General features: G+C 39.1%; 3 protein-coding genes across 7 annotated transcripts in view; 2 read left to right on the forward strand and 1 right to left on the reverse strand.

Moving 5' to 3' along the window:
- The first annotated feature begins 1587 nt into the window (after positions 1-1587).
- Positions 1588-23414, forward strand: part of cdk4 (cyclin dependent kinase 4) — a 44301-nt gene continuing 22474 nt past the window's right edge. The window contains exons 1-3 of one of the 2 annotated variants that reach the window (XM_081357390.1): positions 1614-1828; positions 18901-19057; positions 20321-20541. In XM_081357390.1, coding sequence (XP_081213516.1) covers positions 20324-20541 — 218 coding nt within the window. In that variant the 5' untranslated portion in view covers positions 1614-1828; positions 18901-19057; positions 20321-20323. Of the gene's footprint in view, positions 1829-18900; positions 19058-20320; positions 20542-23414 lie in introns of both variants that reach the window. The other variant, XM_081357389.1, reaches the window with a different exon arrangement.
- Positions 1590-8115, forward strand: LOC308685538 (uncharacterized protein). Of its 2 annotated transcripts, XM_081357388.1 has the most exons (12): positions 1590-1841; positions 2573-2701; positions 4215-4261; positions 4372-4445; positions 4531-5217; positions 5364-5409; positions 5510-5601; positions 5703-5813; positions 6334-6610; positions 6697-6880; positions 7097-7138; positions 7272-8115. In XM_081357388.1, exons 5-11 carry the CDS (start codon positions 4538-4540, stop codon positions 7105-7107), a joined length of 1401 nt encoding a protein of 466 aa, XP_081213514.1. In that variant the 5' UTR covers positions 1590-1841; positions 2573-2701; positions 4215-4261; positions 4372-4445; positions 4531-4537; the 3' UTR covers positions 7108-7138; positions 7272-8115. The 2 variants fall into 2 exon arrangements, with proteins under 2 accessions (XP_081213514.1, XP_081213513.1); XM_081357387.1 differs by lacking the exon at positions 1590-1841 and having other exon boundaries at positions 2574-2701; positions 5685-5813.
- Positions 8130-18102, reverse strand: LOC308685537 (uncharacterized protein). 3 transcript variants are annotated; one of them, XM_081357384.1, is made up of 17 exons: positions 18033-18102; positions 16419-16465; positions 16243-16308; positions 15951-16078; positions 15097-15301; positions 14910-14985; positions 14063-14346; positions 13479-13541; positions 13212-13294; positions 12936-13025; positions 12642-12847; positions 12451-12547; positions 11347-11503; positions 11153-11250; positions 10755-10899; positions 10065-10185; positions 8130-9752 (listed from the first exon to the last, which is right to left on the reverse strand). In XM_081357384.1, the coding sequence occupies exons 3-17, from the start codon at positions 16267-16269 to the stop codon at positions 9445-9447; spliced, it is 2088 nt and encodes a 695-aa protein (XP_081213510.1). In that variant the 5' UTR covers positions 16270-16308; positions 16419-16465; positions 18033-18102; the 3' UTR covers positions 8130-9444. The 3 variants fall into 3 exon arrangements, with proteins under 3 accessions (XP_081213510.1, XP_081213511.1, XP_081213512.1); XM_081357385.1 differs by lacking the exon at positions 15951-16078; XM_081357386.1 differs by lacking the exons at positions 15951-16078; positions 16243-16308; positions 16419-16465; positions 18033-18102 and adding an exon at positions 15440-15584.

The raw sequence follows: 23414 nt of genomic DNA on the forward strand, positions 1-23414 counted from the left end.
GAGGGGCGCTGGTCTGTCTTCGTGAACAGGACAGGCGGGGAATCTCTCTCTGGAGAGAGCGAGGCACGCGGGGATGGTGATGCCGTGGGCTCGCTCATCTCTAGACGCTCAGGCATCCTCTGACCCCGCCGTTTCTTCCTCCGCGGCTCGAGGAGGATGGGAAATGGGAGGGCGCGAGGGGCGGTGTCATTCTCCGACATAAAGAGAGCTAGCCACGAGCACAGAGAGGAAAGTGGCATACTCTCGCAGTGAGAGCAGCCGCCTTGTGTGAGTGCAGCTTCAGCGTGTCCGCGGCCCAGGCATGAAGCACACTCGTCGTGGCAGTCTGAGGCATGCAAGGGGCGCATGCCGCGCAGTCGGCGTTTGACATTTGAATCAACGTCACGAGGAAATTTGCTCTTAAAGAGTGCTGCCGCAGCGAGCACTTATTTTAGCTCGGAAGGATATGAGTTCGCCGTCCGCTGAACTGCAAAGCAGAGTCACTCGAAGGCTTCAAAGGAGAGTCAGTGAAGACGTGGATTTCTAACGTATTTACATGAACTTCTCATGTAATATCTATGGTTTGACCCATTTCAGAGGCGGACAAATGGACTGAATAAAGCTCTCTACGAACTTGAATGACGTGTGCGCATGAATCACTGTCACACGCACACACTCATAGCAATATAAGTTTCTGCATAATACATTTTTAACAAGGAGGACAATACAACATCATGATAGTCGTCACCTTTATTTATACAGCGCTTTTTACAGTACAGATTGTTTCAAAGCAGCTTTACAGAGATAACAGGAAAATAATGCAACAAAGATTGTTTCTGCTGTACAGCAGATTTAGAAGAAAATAGCGTCATAGTCCAGCTTAAGTAAGTTCAGTGATGGTTGATTAAGTCATTAATTTTAGTTCATTTATTAGTACAGTCGCTCTGGAGAATACAGTGATGTCATCGTCCAGTTCTCATATAATGGTGTCAATGCAGGCAGATCAATAATATTGTTCAATATTAGTCTCACGTTTAGCTATGTATGTCAATTTTTACTATTATAGGGTTTCGAAGGACAAAACATGAACTTTAGCTATTGGCTTTACATCATCAAGTCAACTGTCGCTTTACTTTGGCACGAGGCCCGACGGCTCTGTTTATAATAAATACTGCAATATTCCATACAAAAAGAAAGAAAAAGAAAATAGTGATGCAGGGAAGATGTAAATTGGTTCCCTCAACAAAAACTCTTTTGCATAGGATTTTGAATTTTTACACACACACAAAAATATATATATGTGTGTGTGTGTGTGTGTGATCAACAAATGTTTATGATTCTTACACGTTTTGTCCAAGATCATTTTCACAAATGACCACAACTTTTATGAATTTTGTCAAATAAAACAAATTACAAAAATATTGTAAATATGCAGAGTAGGCTAGAGAGAAAAAAACAATGTGGCTATGTCAAAAAGTTTTACATTCAAAATGCAGTAAGTTTCATGTTAAAGTATTTTATTATTGTGTAAGTTTAATGCTAAAGGAGTGATTGTGATAGTTAAAGTGTGCGGTTTTTGGTTAAAGTGTGTGAAGGGTCTGACCGTGTACGCTCCGCCCTGAGAGATCAGACTTAGACAGGAAGTGAATTGAGACAGGCAGAGAACAGGCCAGAGTTTCACACACACTTTCATGAAATAAACTCATGAAACATCAGCTGAGCTCATCTCTGAACAACACACACATCTGCCGCGCCGCAGACGGAAGAAACTCCGCGGATCAGATGAGATGAGATGAGCTTCTACTCTTCTAAACTAGTTTAACCAGCTCTACACACGAGGAGAAACGTGGTGAGCTATGGAGGTAGATTTGTGTCTTTATTATTCAATCAAAAAAAGGTTGCTTCAATCAAAAAATATATTTTCAATCAAAAAAAACCGTTTCAATCAAAGAAAAAAAGTGTTTGAATGCAAAAATATATTTGAGACTCAAAAAAATGCATTTGAACACTATTTTTTTTTGCTTGAAAATGTTTTTTTTGATAGAAGTGAAGGTTTTTTTGTTTGAAGCAACTTTTTTGATTGAAGTATTGTTGTTTTGTGTTTGGGCCATATTATGGGTAGGACATTTGTGTCTTTATAATTCAATCAAAAAAGAAGTTGCTTCAAACAAACAAAACATATTTTCAATAAAAAAATCACTTCAATCAAAAAATAAACCTTTTCAATCATAGAAAAAATGTTTTTGAATGCAAAAAAATATTTGAGACTCAAAAAATTGCACTTGAACACTTTTTTTTTTGATTGAAAATGTTTTCTTTGATTGAAGTAATCTTTTTTGTGTTTGGACCATGTTATGGGTAGGACATTTGTGTCTTAATTATTCAATCCCAAAAAAGTTGCTTCAATCAAAAAAAAACATTTTCAATAAAAAAAAAAATAATTTCAATCAAAGAAAAAACTGTTTAAATGCAAAAAAAAAAAAAATCATTTGAAGTGTTTTTTTTTATTGAACTTTCTTTTTTTTTGAATGAAGTGAAAAAAGTTTTGAAGTCGTTTTTTTTTTAAAATCATTTTGACACAAACGTACCGCAGTGGGGGCGGGTGCTTCCCCATTGGTCAGACATGTTTGAGTGACAAGTGTCTACACCAACGACGTCTTTCTGACAAGCAAGTCATGGTCGCCACTCGCCAGCGAGCCAGGAAGCAGTGGTGGAGTTGTTGGTAAGTAGATAAAACCGTATTAAAATGATTGGTGTCACGTTATTAGCCTACTCTGTTTGATATTTCGATTAAACATACAGCTTGCTAACTTAGCTCACGTTGACTAATTTGTGTGATGGTGTTAGATATCTGACGCCTCATATTGTCAGGCAGGCTAGCAGGGTGCGCTAACGGCTAATTGAATTGTTTATTTCACTTAAGTAACGTTACAGAGGCTTGCTATGTGCTTGTGCTATATTGTGTTATAATACGTAACGTCATTAGTGGTCAAACAACAGTCCACAGGCCAACTGTTGCCCACAGCGCTGCCTGTTTAGCAGCAACAGGTCATGCAGAGCCTGAGTCTATCTTCTCACACAGCCCACAGGATTACAGCTATTTGACCGTCCCGCTCTCTCTCTCGCTCACGGGTAGTGGTCTCCCCACCATCACAGTCAAATGCTCGCAGACACAGAGGCAGATGCTGTTATTTTGAGAGCGGGGCTTACATATGCCGTCCCGTACGGAAAATAATGTTGCATACCACCGGTAACATGAATATATATTCCGTTGCTCGGTGCGCAAACTAGCTGTGTCAGGCATTATTTATAAGTAGCCTAATGTCCTGCACAACTCCACATGGAAAACTGGCAGTTCAATGAAGTGATGCTTATTGTCTGACATAGTGTACAAGTAGTTACTAGCTTAAAGTATTGTGCCAATAATGATCCTTCTGGTAAATTTGGCATTCAGTTGAGACACAAAAGCTCTTAGTTTAATGAAAATCCTTGGAAAAGAAGACAAGATGGTTTGTTTAATTAGTATTCATTTATTTATATTTCTAATATCATATAGTATTGTCCTGTCAACCCATTACAAGTCTTGCCTTATTCAGTGTTGATTTATTGACATGTTTATGTAAGATGTTTTATTAGAAGGTGTGTGAGTGAAAGTTGTCTGAAGTTGTATTTTTCTATTTTATTGCAATGCTGATTGATAATGTAGGACTCTGGTCCTGGCTTGGCCTAAGTTTTGGTGTCTCTAAATGCTGTGCTCTGTAGGCATGACACATTAATTTCTTTATGTGATACTTTATTTTTTGCATCAAATTATTTGAAGTATTGATAAGCAGTATTGATATCGATACAGGTATTGCTGCACTCTCAATTATAACTGCTCAATAGTGTCGTATGGTTACTTTTATTATACAAGCCATCAATTTTGATGGCTTGTTAGTGTAACCGTTAAGCATAATGGCATTAATGCTATATATAGCGTACATTTAGCCAGATATATATATTTTTTTTTTTAAAGTAGCTAACTAGCTAAAGCCTTAAGTAGCTGAAATTAAGTTGTCTCATGTCTCTGTCTGCAGCAACACACACACACACACACACACACACACACACACACACACACACACACACACACACACACACACAGACAACGATAGCTACCTACATTAACTGCAACATCTTTCCAGGCAGCAGATGGACTAATTGTTTTTCCTGTTGATCAAATTATGTTTTTTTAGGCCAAGAACTCCACTAAAACTTTTTGGAACAGGATTGCTTAATAAAGGTAAGAATGGATGGGTAGATTTTATTTATGGTTTTGCTCTTTTTATGTGTCTGGTGTATTGTAGGTCATAACCATTTTCACAACAGCCATATTTTCTCCCTCCCATTTAGAAAGACCAATACTACACATCACCTCTGCTGCTGATTCTCCATTTTGGGGTTGTGCTCCCCATTATCTATTGCAGGTAATGCACTGACTATCTCATACAAGTACACTTATACATGAATTTCAAAATTGCTCCTCTTATAATGCTAAATGTTAATTTGCAGGCATCCGATGGCACAACAGCTCTTACTGAGGTTAAGGGATAGGTTGGTTTCTGTCATCAATAGAGTACCCATTGATTTTGAGTACCTCCTGTTTGTGTGCACTCAAGAGTTGCAGTTTATTCAAGCTGGCACACAATACATGGATATTCCCGCAGAGCTGGCTGATGGTCTGCAACAGTTGACTTTAGTGCTCAGTTCACATCTGTCACAGAATCCTGTTCCTCCACTATTTAATGATGTAGCCACCACTTGTTGGAGTGGGAATGTAGGACGGCCAGAACTACAAATGAGTCGTGACACACTACAGACGTTGCTGGATACCTCTTTACCTCTAGTTCATTTAGTAGAAATGCATGGCATTTCACGGTCAACCCTTTACAGAAGAATGAAGGACCACAACATGTCAGTGAGGGCATGCTATTCTGTAATTTCTGATGAAGAATTAGACCAGAAAGTCAGGGCTATTAAGGCAAGGATGCCGCATGCAGGCTACAGAATGGTCAAAGGAAGTCTCCAAGCAATGGGCCTTCGTCTTCAATGGAAAAGAGTGAGGCTGTCTTTGCAGCGTGTAGATGGTGCAGGTATCATTGCCAGGATGATCCAGCTTCGTTGCATTGCTCGACGAAGCTACTCTGTCCCTGCTCCCCTGTCTCTCGTCCATGTTGATACAAATCATAAACTGATAAGGTAAATTAATGTCTTGTCTGGCAGAACTTATATTACGTTTGTATGACGTTGCTTGTTGACCAATTTACTGTGTTGTATGATGTGGGAGTTTTACATACATGTAATACACAATGAATTATATATTTTTTCAAATGCATTTTTTAAAGGTATAACATCGTCATCTTTGGAGGAATAGATGGATTTTCCAGGAAGGTAGATATTTTATTTTCTATTCATTCACAACATACGTTAAACGTTGTTTATTTATGAACAACTCCAAAACATACATGGTATGCGTCTACCTCTTTCATAGATTTTGTATCTGGATGCAGCAGCTAACAACAAAGCAGCAACTGCTTTTGGCTTCTTCATGGAGGGTGTTCAGAGAAATGGATGGCCCTCAAGGTATATATTCAAATTGCAGGAGAAATAAAAGAACGACGTGCTGCTGTACATTATGAAGTTATGTCATATATGGGGGGGAAAAGCATTTGCTTTTCTTTCAGAGTGAGAGCTGATCAAGGGGTGGAAAATGTCGACATAGCCAGGTGCATGTTTACTGTCCGAGGAACAGGCCGTGGAAGCTTTATTGCAGGCAAAAGTGTCCATAACCAGAGGTAATTAAATGAACTTGTCGCATCTACACTTGACATCTGCTTTTTTGATAATCCTTCTCAGAGTGGAGGAGTAAGCAGTGCTCTGCTGCTTAGCAACAATAGACCATTTTTTATAGCAGCTCCTTTGAGAGAACTGAAGGTAAACTTGTATTGTATTAATGTGACTAACAGGAAGCATTAATTACATTATCAATTTGTGTCAATCATGTGTCAGTCTGACCGGATGTTGGTTTACCCTCTTCTGTCAAGATGGCTGCTTTCAACAAGCTCCATGGTATGCTGGTTATAGTTGGCAGTCATCTTTTACATTGAACAGTGGTCACAAACCTTGGCACAGATTTCAGCTTGCTCTCTCCTATACTCTCCATTCCTGATTGAAATTTCCTGGTGTGAACTGGCGGACACACACACACCGGCATAAAAGTGGCTGCACCACTTAAAAGCCATAAATGCCATTTACTTATGAACAGACAGCACCAGTGTTTCTTATTCTAACCATTGTCTGTCTGCCTTTTTTCAGGGTGGAACGCTTATGGAGAGATGTTTGGAATTCTGTAACATCAAAGTACTACAACGCACTACACAGCTTGGAAGAAGAGGGCTTCATTGATCTGTCTAATGCGATCCACCTCTTCTGTGTGCAATATGTGTTCGTACCTCGTCTGCGGTCAGATCTACAGCATTTCACAGACAGTTGGAACAACCACCCGATCCGCACAGAGGCAAACCTTACACCTCAACAGATGTGGAACATTGGAATGCTCCAAGCACCTGTGCCTGAGCCAAATTATGCAGAGGTGGGCATGTAATACTTGATTGGCATGGCAGTTTTTCCCTTAAGCACTTTGTCTATTATCATTAATTTGTTTGTTGGGCCATGCAGCTGCAGCACATAGACCATCAGGAGGAGGTATCTGAAGACACTGACCATGGGATTGTTGTTCCTTACATTCCATCCCCCCTGTCTGCAGAGAATCTTGCTCTGCTGCAACATGAAGTTAATCCTAACTCTGACTCCTTATCCTTTGGTCAGGATATATACCTGCGTGCTCTTCAATTTGTAATGAGTGAGTGACGCTCCACACTATTAAATGCTTAATGATTATAGCAAACATGTTTTGAAACAATACAAATACACAGCTAATCATTTCAATGTTATGATTAAAAAAGGGGCACTAAGAAAATGTCTTTACTTTTTACAAATTCCTAGAAATAAATTTTAAACATATTTTTCTAAATGCGTTCCAAAAACCAACCCAACCTTTGTATGTTGAAACCCACAGCCCATGCGTAAATGGACAGACACCACTCAGCTTTGAATGAAGGTAACTAACACATGGTTACTCACATTCTACACTACAGGCATTTAAGTATTTTCTGTCAATGTCCAAAATTTAACCTATATATAATAATCTAAAACCTGATTACTATAACATATAAAACTATTTGTTCTGCTAGACCCCTCCCCCTTTCAACAGCATAAAGAGCAACAGTATAACCCACTGCAGCCCTAACACGCCTGGGGCTTCATGATGGATCACTACACCACCTTACAGATCACCTCCACAAGTTCATCAATGTCCTCTTCTGCCTCCCTGGCTTCCTGTTCCTGTTAAAGAAGTCCTACACCACTTCCTCCACCGACCGAATGAGGTCTTAAAAGTATTTTGAGGTCTATAAAAAGTCTTATAAAAGGTATTGAAATAAACTTTTGCATTCCTGCATATACCCCGTATAATAAGTTTGAAAATACATTTTAAATATGAAATGTTATTGCATGTCTGTTATATTGATTTATACGTGAATTTTTGAAATGTGAAGCAGTTGGAAAACATGTTTTTAAAAATTGTTTATGTTATTGCTAGTAGTTTTATTTTTGTTGTTCATAATAGCACAGTATTTGGAAGTGGTCATTTTTGATCAACAATGAATACGTCCAAGGATCTTTAAACCCTAAAATGATAACTAGTGTTGGTCTTTGATTTCCACATTGTGATGTTTCCCCAAACCATATTTTATTTGCCATAAATCAGAAAGATAATGTATGGAATGTGTGTTGTGGAGCTCTCAAAGCTGCTGATCCTGCTGCTGCTAGCTGTCCATATGAGAAAAACATTCATAAATTATGATTAAATGATAATTAGAGCATTAAAACATAATCTTCAGGAAATGGTGATTTTGAGGAAAACTTGCAATGATGTAACAGAATATGTTTCATATAAAATGTAAAATTGTTTCATATAAAATTCCCATATAAATATGTAATTATACAGCAGGGGAATAAACGTAAGGTGACAGCACAAACAGCTGGTTTTACTGAACATTTGTTTTATATAAAGATTTTTAATTATCTGTTTTCGGTAAGTAGAATCATAACAATATGTAGGTCGAAACAAAATCCCTCTCTGATCAGCTGTGTACACATGATGATACAGATCAACCTGACACGTAAGGGGCTCTTCAATTCAGTGGTGCATTGGTAGCACACGTCTCTCAGCTGGGACATGTGAGTTCAAGTCTCAATCTTTGCATTTTCCTTCTGTCGCTTCCACGTCGATTTGCCGGCGTTTAATCATCTGAAAAACGACCTAAGAAAAACTTTCATTTCAGCCCCTCTATTGCCTCAAATAGACGACAGGATGAACCTAACTCCAAGCGACGCTGAAGTTAGGTTCCGATTCGTCAGCTTCCGATTCAACCCGATTCGGTTCGTAATGTACAACATTAATCAGACGTGAGAAAGACATCAAAATGTTTGCTGGGTAATCATATCCGTATGTACACACATCTCTAAACATGAAAAATGCATAAACAGAAGGAGCATCAGACCCTCGCATCCTGACGAGAACCACTTTAATTCAAATTATTTTATTGCTGGAACAAAATACAGAACATTAATGACCTTACAGTAGATCCTGAATTGTCCTGCCGCCACATAGGAAGATTTGAATAGCCTAATCAATTAAGTTTGCTGCCTGCTTGTTGTGTGTAAAAACGATCGGTGAAAAATACAGTATATTCAATATAACAAAAATATTTAAAATGACAATTATCATATGACAATGAATTACATTATCGGCTCAAATAATAATAATTATTATTCTTATTATTAACAACAATTCTTATTATAGTAACAAAAGACTATAACTTTAACAAGATTTTTAACACCTCTATGGCACTTTCTGGTCTCTTCAGTGGTCAACACCTAATGTCAAATGTCAGACTTATACCCACCCTTCTCTGGGAAACAAGCAGAAATGCAAAGAAATACATCCCTCTTTAAATTTTGCTTTGTATAATTTTGAGCACAGTGTATCAGACACATGAGAGCAATAGCAACTGTCCAAACATTCAGAGCTTTTGAGTGTGTTGCCAATTGAAATTCTGCTGTCATGTTATCAGTTTCTGCTTGTTTCCCAGAGAAGGAGGGGGTGTCAATGCTGGTATACCATTAATTGTACAGTATATTTCAGAACGTTTCTATATGCAAGACTGATTGCAAGAAAATAACAGAACACCCAGCAGACAACAGGAGACATTTTGCAGGAGTGGTGATTACTAGTAGTCTGAGAGGATCAGGGTTGAACTAAAATTAACTGACTAAACACATCAGGTTTAGTAAAACAAAAAGTTAAACTCTATCAAACCTGGAACCATATCGGATTGCAATTTCAAGGTTGGACTTAAATGCATCACTATCTTTCAGATGTGCTGTGGGGAATGTTATAGTGGTGCTGCATGCACTCACAACAGGGTAGCACACTGTGTGCTTTGGCATGCGTTCAAGACAAGTGTGATCGAACAGGACTGTGATTTTGAAATTCTCCCTTTCTGAGACCAGCATGTGTCTGTGAGCCTGCCCCGTGAGCCACTGCATCACTCGAGGAACCGAGAGCGGTGCTCCATTGTCTTCTTCATCAGGCTGACTGGTGTCCCCATCTTTAGTTAAGCATAGTCAAATGCAAGAAAATGGTGAAAAAGTTTCATATTCAGTTTGATGGATGACATTGACATTGGTGCAGCTCAGTTGATTTGAAAGCAAAACGTGATTTTAGAAAAATTACCAAAAGCGGGGGGGAGTAAGCTGCACTAGTAGAACAAGCATAAATTGCACAGATTGTAGGTCGCTCATGTAGCGTACCCAGACTCCCCACAATGTCTGTGATTTACTTGCATATGACCTTAAACCAGCTGCTGTAGACATGGAGTAGCTCTGCTACCAACATGTAAAAATGTAATGCCAATACATACCCTCCAGCTCGAGAAGGAAATCTTGAAAGAAGTTCAGTATCTGCGTCTCTGTCCTTTGTTTTACTGAACCTGTCTCGCTCATCACTGGAGCCAGGCTGGAGATGATGTAATGTGAATCAACCTTGAAACATAAAGTACATTGGGCTGGTTAGTTTGGATTGCATCTTAGAAGTCAAGACAGACAAGAGCATAGCTAAAACCAATTATATTTAGCACAACAAACAGTATGAGACGTGATATTTAAGTGGGAGTCTAATTCTAAAATTTCATGCATTTCAGACAAACGGAAAGTCACTTGCCGTTAGATCACGAGTAAAATAGTGGGGCGAGGAAATAATGAACCACTTTAAATTGAACAGTAGAGTTATTATAGGTCGGAACCACCAATCAAATCAAAATCCCACTCCATAAATTGTCTAAGAGGGGGACTAAAATGGCTGTCTCTCAACTGAAGGTAACACAGAAAGCCATCTCCAAGTGTGGGGTGTGAGACAGGTTTTGGACTGGTTTTGGACTTAGGCATTCATGTTACTATTTTATAAATGTGGATTCTATATGCAGATTTTTATTTTACTGTGTAAAGCACTTTTAATCACTTTGTGCTTAAAATTTGCTATTTCAATACAGTTGCCTTGCCTTAGGCTCGTTAGCAAGACTGTGTTTTATGAGCACCCGTCTTGTTTATTTTACCTTGTCATCATCCCCAATCACGAAAAGATTCCGACATTCCTTGGGTTTCCTTTGCATGACTGACAGTAGTTGGTAGAGTTCAAGGCCTTCTTGCAGTTGTTGAAGCATTGGTGTACGCTTCGTGGTGGCATGTAGCAAAACAGCTCTAACAAAAAGATAGACATTGGACATTAACTTTAGTGCCTATCTTACTGCAGACCTTTTGAAAATATTGCTGAATCCCAGATTTGTGTGTCAAACGATTGTACGCAAGGTTTAAGCACAGATTTGTGCGTATGCACTGGCGGTGAATGAGGCCCAATGACTTTAACTTGTCATCTGTAGACCATGGTTGGCTCACTGCACCTTGGTAAAAATCCATGAAACGTTTGGTGAGCTATAGAAAAAACAATGCATACCTTACTATGCTGTCTTTGTGCTCCAAGGTGATGGGGCCCGTATATCCACAGTTAAGAATTTCCTCTGTGTACTGTGTCACGTCAGTTGCATTTTCAATCTGAAAGCATATTTTCCAAACATAACTTCCAGAAAAAATATTTTTCACACAAGACTTTCATAATGGGAAGGATATGCGCTTGAGATTTCAACACACCATTTCGATTAATGTGGACAACTCTGCATCATGCACATTTTCTTTTGTGATGTCCTTCAGTGTCCCGGTCACCAGATACTGGTAACACCACTCTTGAAGAAAGCTTGGAGGCGGTCCACCTTGGCCAAGGCTCACTGCAAATATTTCACCAGCAACTCTGGATATAAGAGGGGGAAATAAAAAAGTGATGCTATGACAAAATTATGTATTGACCTCCCTGTTCATTCACACCATTACCATGGATATATTTTTTTCCTCTATTATCTAAAAACTATGCTAGAGAAAGTTGATTGTTGAAAATACTTCCATGTACGTATATTCCTCCAGCAACAAGAGTCAGTTTGCCATTTAGGCCAACATCCTCTGTTTACCCCATGTGGTGAAGGCTGAAGGAATATAATTTAAATATGAAAGTGAATATTTAGGTTAATTTTGACTAATTTATCAATCCATCCCAAAGATCACATTCTTCAGACTAAAACCACCTTGTGAGATCACAGTGACCTTAACCTTTGAACTCCAAAATCTAATTAGTTCAGAGTCCAACTGGACCTTCTGGTCACATATAATCAAATTCTGCCAAGCTGTTTGTCCTGAGATATCCAGTTACAAAGAGTAGGAAGTACTACACAAGTCCTTGCTTGTGTTGTAGGAACTCTCAATGTACGTCGCTTTGGATAAAAGCGTCTGCTAAATGACATCGTAACATTGTACTAAGCCGGATAAGACAAATACAATGCACGAGGTGAAAATATAAATTCATTCCTATGTACCCAAGTCCCTGTGACATACCAGCATCATGTCAGGGGGGTGCACTTGTACACCAAGGTGCCTCACGTTACAGAATCAGGAGATAAGTTCCTGGCTGGAATGGCCAGGAGCCAATATTTGGAATGGTTACTTACTATGTACCCAAAGTCACAGAGTCAAAGTGTCTTAAGACAAGATATGTAGAGGTGTACCACGAGCAATATCTTTTTAATGTAGTCTATTCTTCTAGCAGTGAGTAGTTGTACACACCATTATAGTATACACCATTGTGTAAATGCAAGTAAATAAGTAATACTGTTGATTAATATGAGAATATGAATAAGAGTAACAAACTTAAAATAGTTTTTGTCCAGGTCAGTGATGGAGTATTTTGGGATCTTCCCCTTCTTCCCCCCTTCAAAGAGGCGCGTCTCTATCCCAGCAACCATCTCTGTGGACATAAACAAACCAGAGAACAGCCTCAGTCACAGGGTTTTATTGTTGATTTGGAAGTATTACACACTTGTGACTGGCTTACTACTTACCAGACAGGAACTCCTTCCTTAATGCCCCAGTGTCGATGCCAGCTTCTCCTATGAAGGTAATTTTCAGTTTGTTCGCTGGGCCTCCAGTCTTCTGGCGCTGCCAAAGCTTTAGACCTCTCTCCAGCATGTTGTCCCTCGAGACACAAATGTTGAAGGTCTTCCCCGTCTCAACTTTTGAGTCAACCCAACGCAGAACATCTTCTTCACTGTTAAAATAAATTATTACATCTTAAAAATCTAAAGATATTTTGGCAGCAAAATCAAAGTTTCAAGATCCCTTTTCTTTTTTTTTACCATGAGATGTCATCTATTGGATCTTGTGTTGGTTCTTGCAGATCATGGGGACTTTCAGGTCCAGCATCTGGGCTCCATACAGGACTACAACTAAGAATGGAAGTTACAATGAATTCCATCTAATCACAGCAAACTAAAAAATGTGATGTTATTATATGCAAAGGACATACACCACTTGTCTGTTTTATTTATTTATTTATTTTTTTACTCTTAAGCACATTGAGTCTGCACCTGTCGCACGAAATGTGCTATATAAATAAATGTGACTTGACTTACCTTGTTCCACAGATACTGGCGTGGAACTCAATGTCCTGGCTTGGGAAGTATTTGTTGCATATCGGGCATTTTGTCTTACTTTGCTAAATGGGAAGATGTATGGACAGGATTAGTTCCAATTTTTATAGCAACCCTCTCAGCATAAATGGTAAATAGTAAATGTTCATTTGATCATTTATGGTTTCACTCAAAATCAGGAGTAATAAAAATATAAAAGATTATATTATTATTGCAATAAATATTATTCTGTCCTACATATAACCATACCTTGTTCGATGGTGGCACATCTAAAGTCGCAGGAACAGAAGAATCAAGCTCCTCATCTTCTTGCTGAAAATGCAGCCAAACAATGTGTCAGATAACTAGATAACACTGATTGACAGTTGTCAGTCATTTAACATTTAAACAGGCCAAGATTTTTTTAATCTAAACAGCAAAATTCATTTTTTTAAACCAGGTTTTCTTATAGTTATGGTTATTTTCACTCAGACTTTTGTGGATGCTTAATCAGACACTCGGCTTTGATATAATATATGTATTTTTAATATTCAAATTCATGTTTCCAGGGGCTTTTTTAATTTATTATGACTACACTTTATTTTCTCATAATGATGTTTCTGTTTATCTTATGCCAATAACAGACATAGATGATAACAATTAGAGAAGAAAAAAAACACTAAAAAAAACACCATTTCGATTTTGGGACAGTTTACATTCACTTCGGGATGGTTGAGACCGTTTTTCAGGAATGTCCAGGGACAGTTTTAAAAAAAGTTAGTCTGGAGGCCTGGTGGCAACATTCACCTTTCACTTGCATTAAGTGGAAAAATGTGACAAGAAAGGCGTCTCACCTCTGAATCACAAAGAGCTGTCCAAGACGTCCCTTCACAATCACCTTGCACATGAAGGGCAAGCATTTGCAATGGCATGACCATTTTGCACTGTGTGCATGTAGCCTTTGGCATGAGACTGAACTCTGGAGCATCCACTGGCAGTGGTGTCAGATCAATCTTCTCTTGGAGAGGAGCAATATATAACATAAACTTCCCTCCTGCGGAGGCGCTTCTAAGAACAGAGCCAGTGTATCCCTCTGACTCTAAGGCGACAGCGGTCATTCTCCTCCTTCCATGTCCACCTGCAAATTCAAGTTTTATGGGAATTAAAAGTAGTGCCAACCAAGTATATTAACATCAGTGTGCTGAGCATGGCATTCAGCCAGTGTAAGTTGACCCATTCATGGCATACTTGTAAGTGAAAAATAATGACATGAGGAAAAGTATTATCGACTGTAATGATAATGAAATCGAGGACAAAAAGTTAAAACGTGCACAATCAGGTGTTCTGCATTATAATAATCTACAATGTCATGTTTCAGAAAAATATATTAGATGTTTTTATGTTTAGATACGAGCCTCTATGACATCTCTTCTTGAGTTAAGCTCTAACATTATTCACTAAATTTCCCATATCTCCTTGCGGCAAGTTTGGTTATCACATTATGATCACTGTACACATGGATGTGCCCACTTAAAAAAAAAACAAAAAAACTGTCAAGTCAGTATTTTCGAACAGCTTATTTAGGGAAACTCTGGAAACTCCTTTTGAACTCGGAAAAGCCTTGTGTAGTGCAGGGCTCCACACTATTTAAAGATTCTATTCAAATAGCCTTATGTTAATCTAATGTCTTGTTTAACATACCAGCTGCTTTGTATAGAAGCCATCCTCCTTCAAGACTTGCCATTTTCGGGTAGGTGCTCTCCAGTAAAGTGGACAACTACAGTAATAAAGACAGAACATTTCAGGAAGGTATATCTGTAAAAATCGATTGTGGAGAAGGCAATGATAGAGGAGGTAGGGGGAGATAAAGAAAGATGCTGCTCCTCACCTCTTCATGGCTTAAGTCTTTAGTGATCGAGAGAGTCCTCTTTCCCAGCCCTGCCTGTAGTAGCTCCAGTTCATCTTGTGTGGTCGGGGTTGTTTCTGCTTTGTCACTCAATAAGAAAAAAGCCATGTCAAATCCTTTCCATGGTTTATGTTTCTTGTCTCTGTGTTTGTCTGCAGATTTTCTTTTGAAAAATCCAGGGAATGATCTGCAAAAAAGTAAAAAAATGTGAGACCCTTGTTTGTAAAATAGATTTGTAATATTTTACAAAAAGGGGTCAGTAAAAAATTAAATTTGCATGGGATGGCTGTGTATGTGGAATAACATTTCACAAATCCCCTACAACCTGCATGTCATGACTCGGTCCATGTTATAGTTCTGTTTCCTGTGTCATCTTGTTGTATTGACTTCTCCTCTCGTTTCAGATTCCCCTTCCCTCCTCGTGTGGTTTCGTCCTCCTCCTTGATTGTCTGTCCCCACCCTCAATACTTTCACCTGTTCTGTGTGTGTGTATATATAGTCCCTGTGTTTCCCCTGTCCGTTGCCAGTTCGTCTTTTTGTCCCCGTGCGTTACTTCATAGCCTTTATTGCTCTGTAGTATTTTCTAGTTCCTTGGTATTGACCCCTGCCTGTGTTCTGGTTGACCTCGCCTTTGCCTGATCCCTGTCTGGTTTGTTTGCCCCCGCTGATGGATTACTTGTGTACCGAACCTGTTTTTCCAGTAAAGACTGTTACCCTGCCTAACGCTGTGTTTGAGTCGTGCATTTGAGTCAAGACTATTGTTGCTACACCCTCAGCTCTGATACCGCATGGCTGACTTGAAAAATAAATGCACTACTGCTGGCTGGCTACACTACCTGGACATCTCGTTTTGTACAGTTGAAGGAGTAGGCATGTCCTGACTCCTCTGCCTGGGTTCTTCTATGGTGCGATTAAGCACTGACAGAAAAGTCTGCGCAGCGGCAGTGGCTGCCTGCTCGTCATACTGGGATGAGAGATTAGATCCTAAGTTAACCACTGTTATCAACAATAACACCATCAATCACTTTAGATGAAGCAGGTAGAGTCTAAAAAGACTAATATATATATATATATATTTTTAAAAAGATTAAAAAGTGTGAATCCAGTTAACAGCAAGTGGAGTGTAACCTGAGTATGTGATAATCGCCTTGCCATGAAGACATGCACAAGAGGTGATGTGTAGTATTGGTCTTTCTAAATGGGAGGGAGAAAAGATGGCTGTTGTGAAAATGGTTATGACCTACAATACACCGGACACATAAAAAGAGCAAAACCATAAATAAAATCTACCCATCCATTCTTACCTTTATTAAGCAATCCTGTTCCAAAAAGTTTTAGTGGAGTTCTTGGCCTAAAAAAACATAATTTGATCAACAGGAAAAACAATTAGTCCATCTGCTGCCTGGAAAGATGTTGCAGTTAATGTAGGTAGCTATCGTTGTCTGTGTGTGTGTGTGTGTGTGTGTGTGTGTGTGTGTGTGTGTGTGTGTGTGTGTGTGTGTGTGTGTGTGTGTGTGTGTGTGTGTGTGTGTGTGTGTGTGTGTGTGTGTGTTGCTGCAGACAGAGACACGAGACAACTTAATTTCAGCTACTTAAGGCTTTAGCTAGTTAGCTACTTTAAAAAAAAAACAAAACAAAATAAAAAATATCTGGCTAAATGTACGCTATATATAGCATTAATGCCATTATGCTTAACGGTTACACTAACAAGCCATCAAAATTGATGGCTTGTATAATAAAAGTAACCATACGACACTATTGAGCAGTTATAATTGAGAGTGCAGCAATACCTGTATCGATATCAATACTGCTTATCAATACTTCAAATAATTTGATGCAAAAAATAAAGTATCACATAAAGAAATTAATGTGTCATGCCTACAGAGCACAGCACCTAGAGACACCAAAACTTAGGCCAAGCCAGGACCAGAGTCCTACATTATCAATCAGCATTGCAATAAAATAGAAAAATACAACTTCAGACAACTTTCACTCACACACCTTCTAATAAAACATCTTACATAAACATGTCAATAAATCAACACTGAATAAGGCAAGACTTGTAATGGGTTGACAGGACAATACTATATGATATTAGAAATCTAAATAAATGAATACTAATTAAACAAACCATCTTGTCTTCTTTTCCAAAGATTTTCATTAAACTAAGAGCTTTTGTGTCTCAACTGAATGCCAAATTTACCAGAAGGATCATTATTGGCACAATACTTTAAGCTAGTAACTACTTGTACACTATGTCAGACAATAAGCATCACTTCATTGAACTGCCAGTTTTCCATGTGGAGTTGTGCAGGACATTAGGCTACTTATAAATAATGCCTGACACAGCTAGTTTGCGCACCGAGCAACGGAATATATATTCATGTTACCGGTGGTATGCAACATTATTTTCCGTACGGGACGGCATATGTAAGCCCCGCTCTCAAAATAACAGCATCTGCCTCTGTGTCTGCGAGCATTTGACTGTGATGGTGGGGAGACCACTACCCGTGAGCGAGAGAGAGAGCGGGACGGTCAAATAGCTGTAATCCTGTGGGCTGTGTGAGAAGATAGACTCAGGCTCTGCATGACCTGTTGCTGCTAAACAGGCAGCGCTGTGGGCAACAGTTGGCCTGTGGACTGTTGTTTGACCACTAATGACGTTACGTATTATAACACAATATAGCACTAGCACATAGCAAGCCTCTGTAACGTTACTTAAGTGAAATAAACAATTCAATTAGCCGTTAGCGCACCCTGCTAGCCTGCCTGACAATATGAGGCGTCAGATATCTAACACCATCACACAAATTAGTCAACGTGAGCTAAGTTAGCAAGCTGTATGTTTAATCGAAATATCAAACAGAGTAGGCTAATAACGTGACACCAATCATTTTAATACGGTTTTATCTACTTACCAACAACTCCACCACTGCTTCCTGGCTCGCTGGCGAGTGGCGACCATGACTTGCTTGTCAGAAAGACGTCGTTGGTGTAGACACTTGTCACTCAAGCATGTCTGACCAATGGGGAAGCACCCGCCCCCACTGCGGTACGTTTGTGTCAAAATGATTTAAAAAAAAAACGACTTCAAAACTTTTTTCACTTCATTCAAAAAAAAAGAAAGTTCAATAAAAAAAAAACACTTCAAATGATTTTTTTTTTTTTTGCATTTAAACAGTTTTTTCTTTGATTGAAATTATTTTTTTTTGATTGAAAATGTTTTTTTTTTGATTGAAGCAACTTTTTTGGGATTGAATAATTAAGACACAAATGTCCTACCCATAACATGGTCCAAACACAAAAAAGATTACTTCAATCAAAGAAAACATTTTCAATCAAAAAAAAAGTGTTCAAGTGCAATTTTTTGAATCTCAAATATTTTTTTGCATTCAAAAACATTTTTTCTATGATTGAAAAGGTTTATTTTTTGATTGAAGTGATTTTTTTATTGAAAATATGTTTTGTTTGTTTGAAGCAACTTCTTTTTTGATTGAATTATAAAGACACAAATGTCCTACCCATAATATGGCCCAAACACAAAACAACAATACTTCAATCAAAAAAGTTGCTTCAAACAAAAAAACCTTCACTTCTATCAAAAAAAACATTTTCAAGCAAAAAAAAATAGTGTTCAAATGCATTTTTTTGAGTCTCAAATATATTTTTGCATTCAAACACTTTTTTTCTTTGATTGAAACGGGTTTTTTTGATTGAAAATATATTTTTTGATTGAAGCAACCTTTTTTTTGATTGAATAATAAAGACACAAATCTACCTCCATAGTGAGCGTGTCTTATTAAGTGTGTTTGTTACTTTACTCGGAATTGCGCTTGGTTTGATGTTGCGTTCGGCGGATGTGATCTGATGACGTGTTGTTGCTGACTGCAAGTTTAGTTAAACTCATAATGACTGATGAGAGTGACGAACATCTGCTCATCCTGTGAGTGTGTGACTGTTGCAGGACAAACACAAACATTTACTGTACTTTACCATGGTACTTTTCCCAGCAGCCCTAACAGCATGACTTCCTACTGGGATAATAATCAGTGGTCAATTATAGCCTACGACTGATTTACTTCCTAAAATATTAAGGCAGCTAAATGTTTAAATTTCCTGTTATACTTTAAAAAAACTTTTTTTACTATAAATTATGCACAATTACATGCAACTAAACCTAACCTAATCTGGTAAACTTTATTTTACAGTGATCTTGTTACACATCATACTATAGAAATAACAGTACATTACATGCAACTAACTCTAAACCAAACCTACCCTAACACTATAGTAAGTACATGTGGTTAATTAATATCACTCAGTATTTAAATATATAATTACACTAACAAGGACACCTTAAAATAAAGTGTAACCCCCTATAGTACAAACATGTATTTGATTATTATTACTCAGTGCTTAAATGTATAATTAATCTGTATCAAGGACAGCTTAAAATAAAATGTAACCTAATGCGGTCACACTTTTATATTAAGTGTCTTTTACTATTTGTACTAACATTTAAATAAATGATTTGATACAGTGCACTTATTGTGTACTTATTACTTACTGTAGGCCTACTTACTTTTTAAACATTGTAATCAATGTGTCAATACAACACAAATACATTGTAACAAACAATTATTATTTTGATGTACATATTAAAAACACCAGACTGAATTATTTGAGATTTAACCTTTTTGAAACCGTGTTTAGAGAGAGTAATGCAAGGTTATTAATGTCAAATTTAATTTAGGGCTGTGAAATTATTTCACAAAAAAATATTATTAATCATGATTATTCTCATCGAAAATAACAGTTTGTGTTTACATAATATATGTGTGTGTGTATTGTGTATAATTATTTTGTATACATAAATACACACACATGCATGTATATATGTTTAAGAAAAATGTGTTATTTATATGTAAAATATTTATATTTATGTATAATATAAATTATATATATATATACAGTATATACATGCAAATATTTCTTAAGTATACATGCATATGTGTGTTTTTATATATACAAAATAATTATACACAATACACATATATATTATGTAAACACAAACTTTGTTTCACAGCCTTTATTAAACATTCTCAGTTTCACAGTTTCTTTATAGACGCATATGTTTGACAGCAGAGAGCCAATCACAGTGGAGTTCTCCAGAGAGGCGTGTCATGATAACACGTGTTTTCTGCAGGCGATGGAGCAGGAGAGTGTGGTTCAGTACGAGCCGGTGGCAGAGATCGGCGGAGGCGCTTACGGTACGGTTTACAAGGCTCGCGACAGAGACAGCGGGCAGTTCGTGGCTCTGAAGAGTGTGCGAGTGCAGACCAATCAGGACGGCCTTCCACTGTCCACGGTCCGAGAGGTGGCGCTGCTCAAGAGACTGGAGCAGTTCGACCACCCCAACATCGTCAGGTACCGAAACACACGTGTGCATGCGCTGATCTACAGTCGTCACTCGTGCTTTCAGGCATTAAACGTGCAGTAAGCAATTTCTGAGAAACGCTGTTCAAAGAGGAACGACCTGTAGCCAATCAGCAGTAGGGGGTGTGTCCACACATGATGGGGGAGGAGAGAGACAATCAGATGTAGGGGGCGTGTCCACTCATGAGGGGGAAAGAGAGAGAGAGAGAGAGAGAGAGACAATCAGCAGTAGGGGGTGTGTCCACTCATGATGAGGGAGGAGAAAGAGAGCCAATCAGCAGTAGCGGGCGAGTCCACTCATGATGAGGGAGGAGAAAGAGAGCCAATCAGCAGTAGGGGGTGAGTCCACTCATGATGAGGGAGGAGAAAGAGAGCCAATCAGCAGTAGGGGGTGTGTCCACTCATGATGAGGGAGGAGAAAGAGAGCCAATCAGCAGTAGGGGGTGTGTCCACTCATGATGAGGAAGGAGAAAGAGAGCCAATCAGCAGTAGGGGGTGTGTCCACTCATGATGAGGGAGAAAGAGAGCCAATCAGCAGTAGGGGGTGTGTCCACTCATGATGAGGGAGGATAAAGACAGCCAGTCAGCAGTAGGGGGTGTGTCCACTCATGATGAGGGAGAAAGAGAGCCAGTCAGCAGTAGGGGGTGTGTCCACTCATGATGAGGGAGGAGAAAGAGAGCCAATCAGCAGTAGGGGGCATGTCCACTCATGATAAGGGAGGAGAAAGAGAGCCAATCAGCAGTAGGGGGTGTGTCCGCGTGCAGGCGGGGAGGAGCTGCAAACGGAGACGTGAAGTCGGACACTTTCTGGTTCCAGTAGTGACCGCTCACGTGGTGTTTGCATACTTTACCACAGCTGAAGTGAAATAAATGCAATATTTGCCAAATACACAGATGTTTCAGAGACATTTTCATTCAATTCTTATGTTCTGCTTCATACAGCGGCTGTTTGAACGAGAATAGAGTTCAACATAAGTCTATAGTTAGGCTAATATCAATGAAGTGGAGTCGACGTTTTTTGATAAATTTTATTTTGATGAACATGACACAATATAACATCGCAACTACATGAAAAGAGTTTTTACTGTTATAAAAAACTGATTTGTGAGCTTTAGTGGAACTATAGGCGTGAGAATAAACATGAAACACACGTGATCGTTGTCATGCGGTGAATCCGGCCAATCGTGGAACAGCTGTGTCGTCATCAGCCCTCGTGCAGCCGCTCGTGAGAAGCTGCGCTGGCTGAGTTCTCCGGCTACTCTCCAATCGCTCTCGCTGTAATTTGATGGCATACGTCACAGTCACGTGGCGCGGTATCAAGTTGGACAAAATTTCTAACCGGCGTGCACTGCTTCAAGTCAGCTGCCGATCGGTCTGTGCAGAGCTGCATGAAGTCCAACAAGCCTATAATCAGCAGTAGGGGGCGTGTCCACTCATGATGGGAGGAGAGAGAGCCAATCAGCAGTATTGTTCTGTATTGTTCCAATTGTTGACTAAAGTGATCTGCTCTTGAAGGTCTGGTCTTTTCTCCCTATTGTGCCGTAAATCTGTGGAAAACGCTTCTGGAACAAGAACAGATGTGGGCGGGGCTTGATTTTGTCTGTGGGGAATTGATTGGATGGTTGTGGTAAACCACAACAACTTTAAAGTTCAATTCATGTACTTCTGGCATTTCTTAATGTCAATGATCTATACACATGAATCACACTCTGATTCTTAAGCGAACACTAGGGTTGGAGAGTCTGTGACGGGAGAACAGGGAAACCTCAGACTTAAGTCTGTCTCTTCCTGAGCTTTATCCTGTTTCCGTTCACGCGGCATCAACCAGGATGAGGAGAGTGCCAGGATGGTAATAAGGAACAGGTTATCGCTGGGATCCTATTCAGGAACAGCTCGAGACAAGATAGAAATATACAGAGGAGAGAAACATGCACACACACACACCAATCACAACACTAATACAACTGATGCATTCCACAGTTTGTGTAGCGCTTTTCACAATACACATCGTTTCAAAGCAGCTTTACAGAAGATGCATGAGTCCACATTACAGTTTAGAGTGATCTGTTATCAGAGGAGACTGTGTCTAAGTTATGTATTTCAGAAATGTACTTGTTCAAAATAACAGTTAGCTAAAAATAAATTAATTTAAACAATGTAATAATTTAAGGCAGAAACAATGAGCTCATTGAAGTAATGAATACTTGTTTGTTAACAAATGATTATGACAATTAGAAAAATATAGCATTGATGCATGTTGATTCAGAGTTTGCATCATCTGAAGTCCTGGATGTAACAGGTGTGTGTATGTGTGATCTGTTGTTGTGTTGTGTTGTGTTGTGTGTGTGTGTGTGTGTGTGTGTGTGTGTGTGTGTGTGTTCAGGCTAATGGATGTGTGTGATCTGTAGTTGTGTTTTGTGTGTGTTTAGGCTCATGGACGTGTGTGATCTGTAGTTGTGTGTGTGTGTGTGTGTGTGTGTGTGTGTGTGTGTGTGTGTGTGCGTTCAGGCTCATGGACGTGTGTGATCTGTAGTTGTGTGTGTGTGTGTGTTCAGGCTCATGGGCGTGTGTGATCTGTAGTTGTGTGTGATTTGTGTGTGTGTGTGTGTGTGTGTGTGTGTGTGTGTGTGTTCAGGCTAATGGATGTGTGTGATCTATAGTTGTGTTTTGTGTGTGTTTAGGCTCATGGACGTGTGTGATCTGTAGTTGTGTGTGTGTGTGTGTGTGTGTGTGTGTGCGTTCAGGCTCATGGACGTGTGTGTGTGTGTGTGTGTGTGTGTGTGTGTGTGTGTGTGTGTGTGTGTGTTCAGGCTCATGGGCGTGTGTGATCTGTAGTTGTGTGTGTGTGTTCAGGCTCATGGGCG

The sequence above is a fragment of the Scardinius erythrophthalmus genome (genome assembly GCF_964197995.2).
Source record: "Scardinius erythrophthalmus genome assembly, chromosome: 25".
Classification (NCBI taxonomy): Eukaryota; Metazoa; Chordata; class Actinopteri; order Cypriniformes; family Leuciscidae; genus Scardinius; species Scardinius erythrophthalmus.

Coding starts and splice junctions, on each gene's coding strand:
- LOC308685537 (XM_081357384.1), bottom strand. CDS start 16,269: ATGGCAAGGCGATTATCACATACTCAG. Junction 11,251..11,346: donor TGTCCACATTAATCGAAATG/GTGTGTTGAAAT, acceptor ATATGCTTTCAG/ATTGAAAATGCAACTGACGT. Junction 9,753..10,064: donor TTTCCTTCTCGAGCTGGAGG/GTATGTATTGGC, acceptor GCTTAACTAAAG/ATGGGGACACCAGTCAGCCT.
- LOC308685538 (XM_081357387.1), top strand. CDS start 4,538: ATGGCACAACAGCTCTTACTGAGGTTAAGGGATAGGTTGGTTTCTGTC. Junction 5,602..5,684: donor AGAAATGGATGGCCCTCAAG/GTATATATTCAA, acceptor GGGGGGGAAAAG/CATTTGCTTTTCTTTCAGAG. Junction 5,814..6,333: donor AAAAGTGTCCATAACCAGAG/GTAATTAAATGA, acceptor GCCTTTTTTCAG/GGTGGAACGCTTATGGAGAG.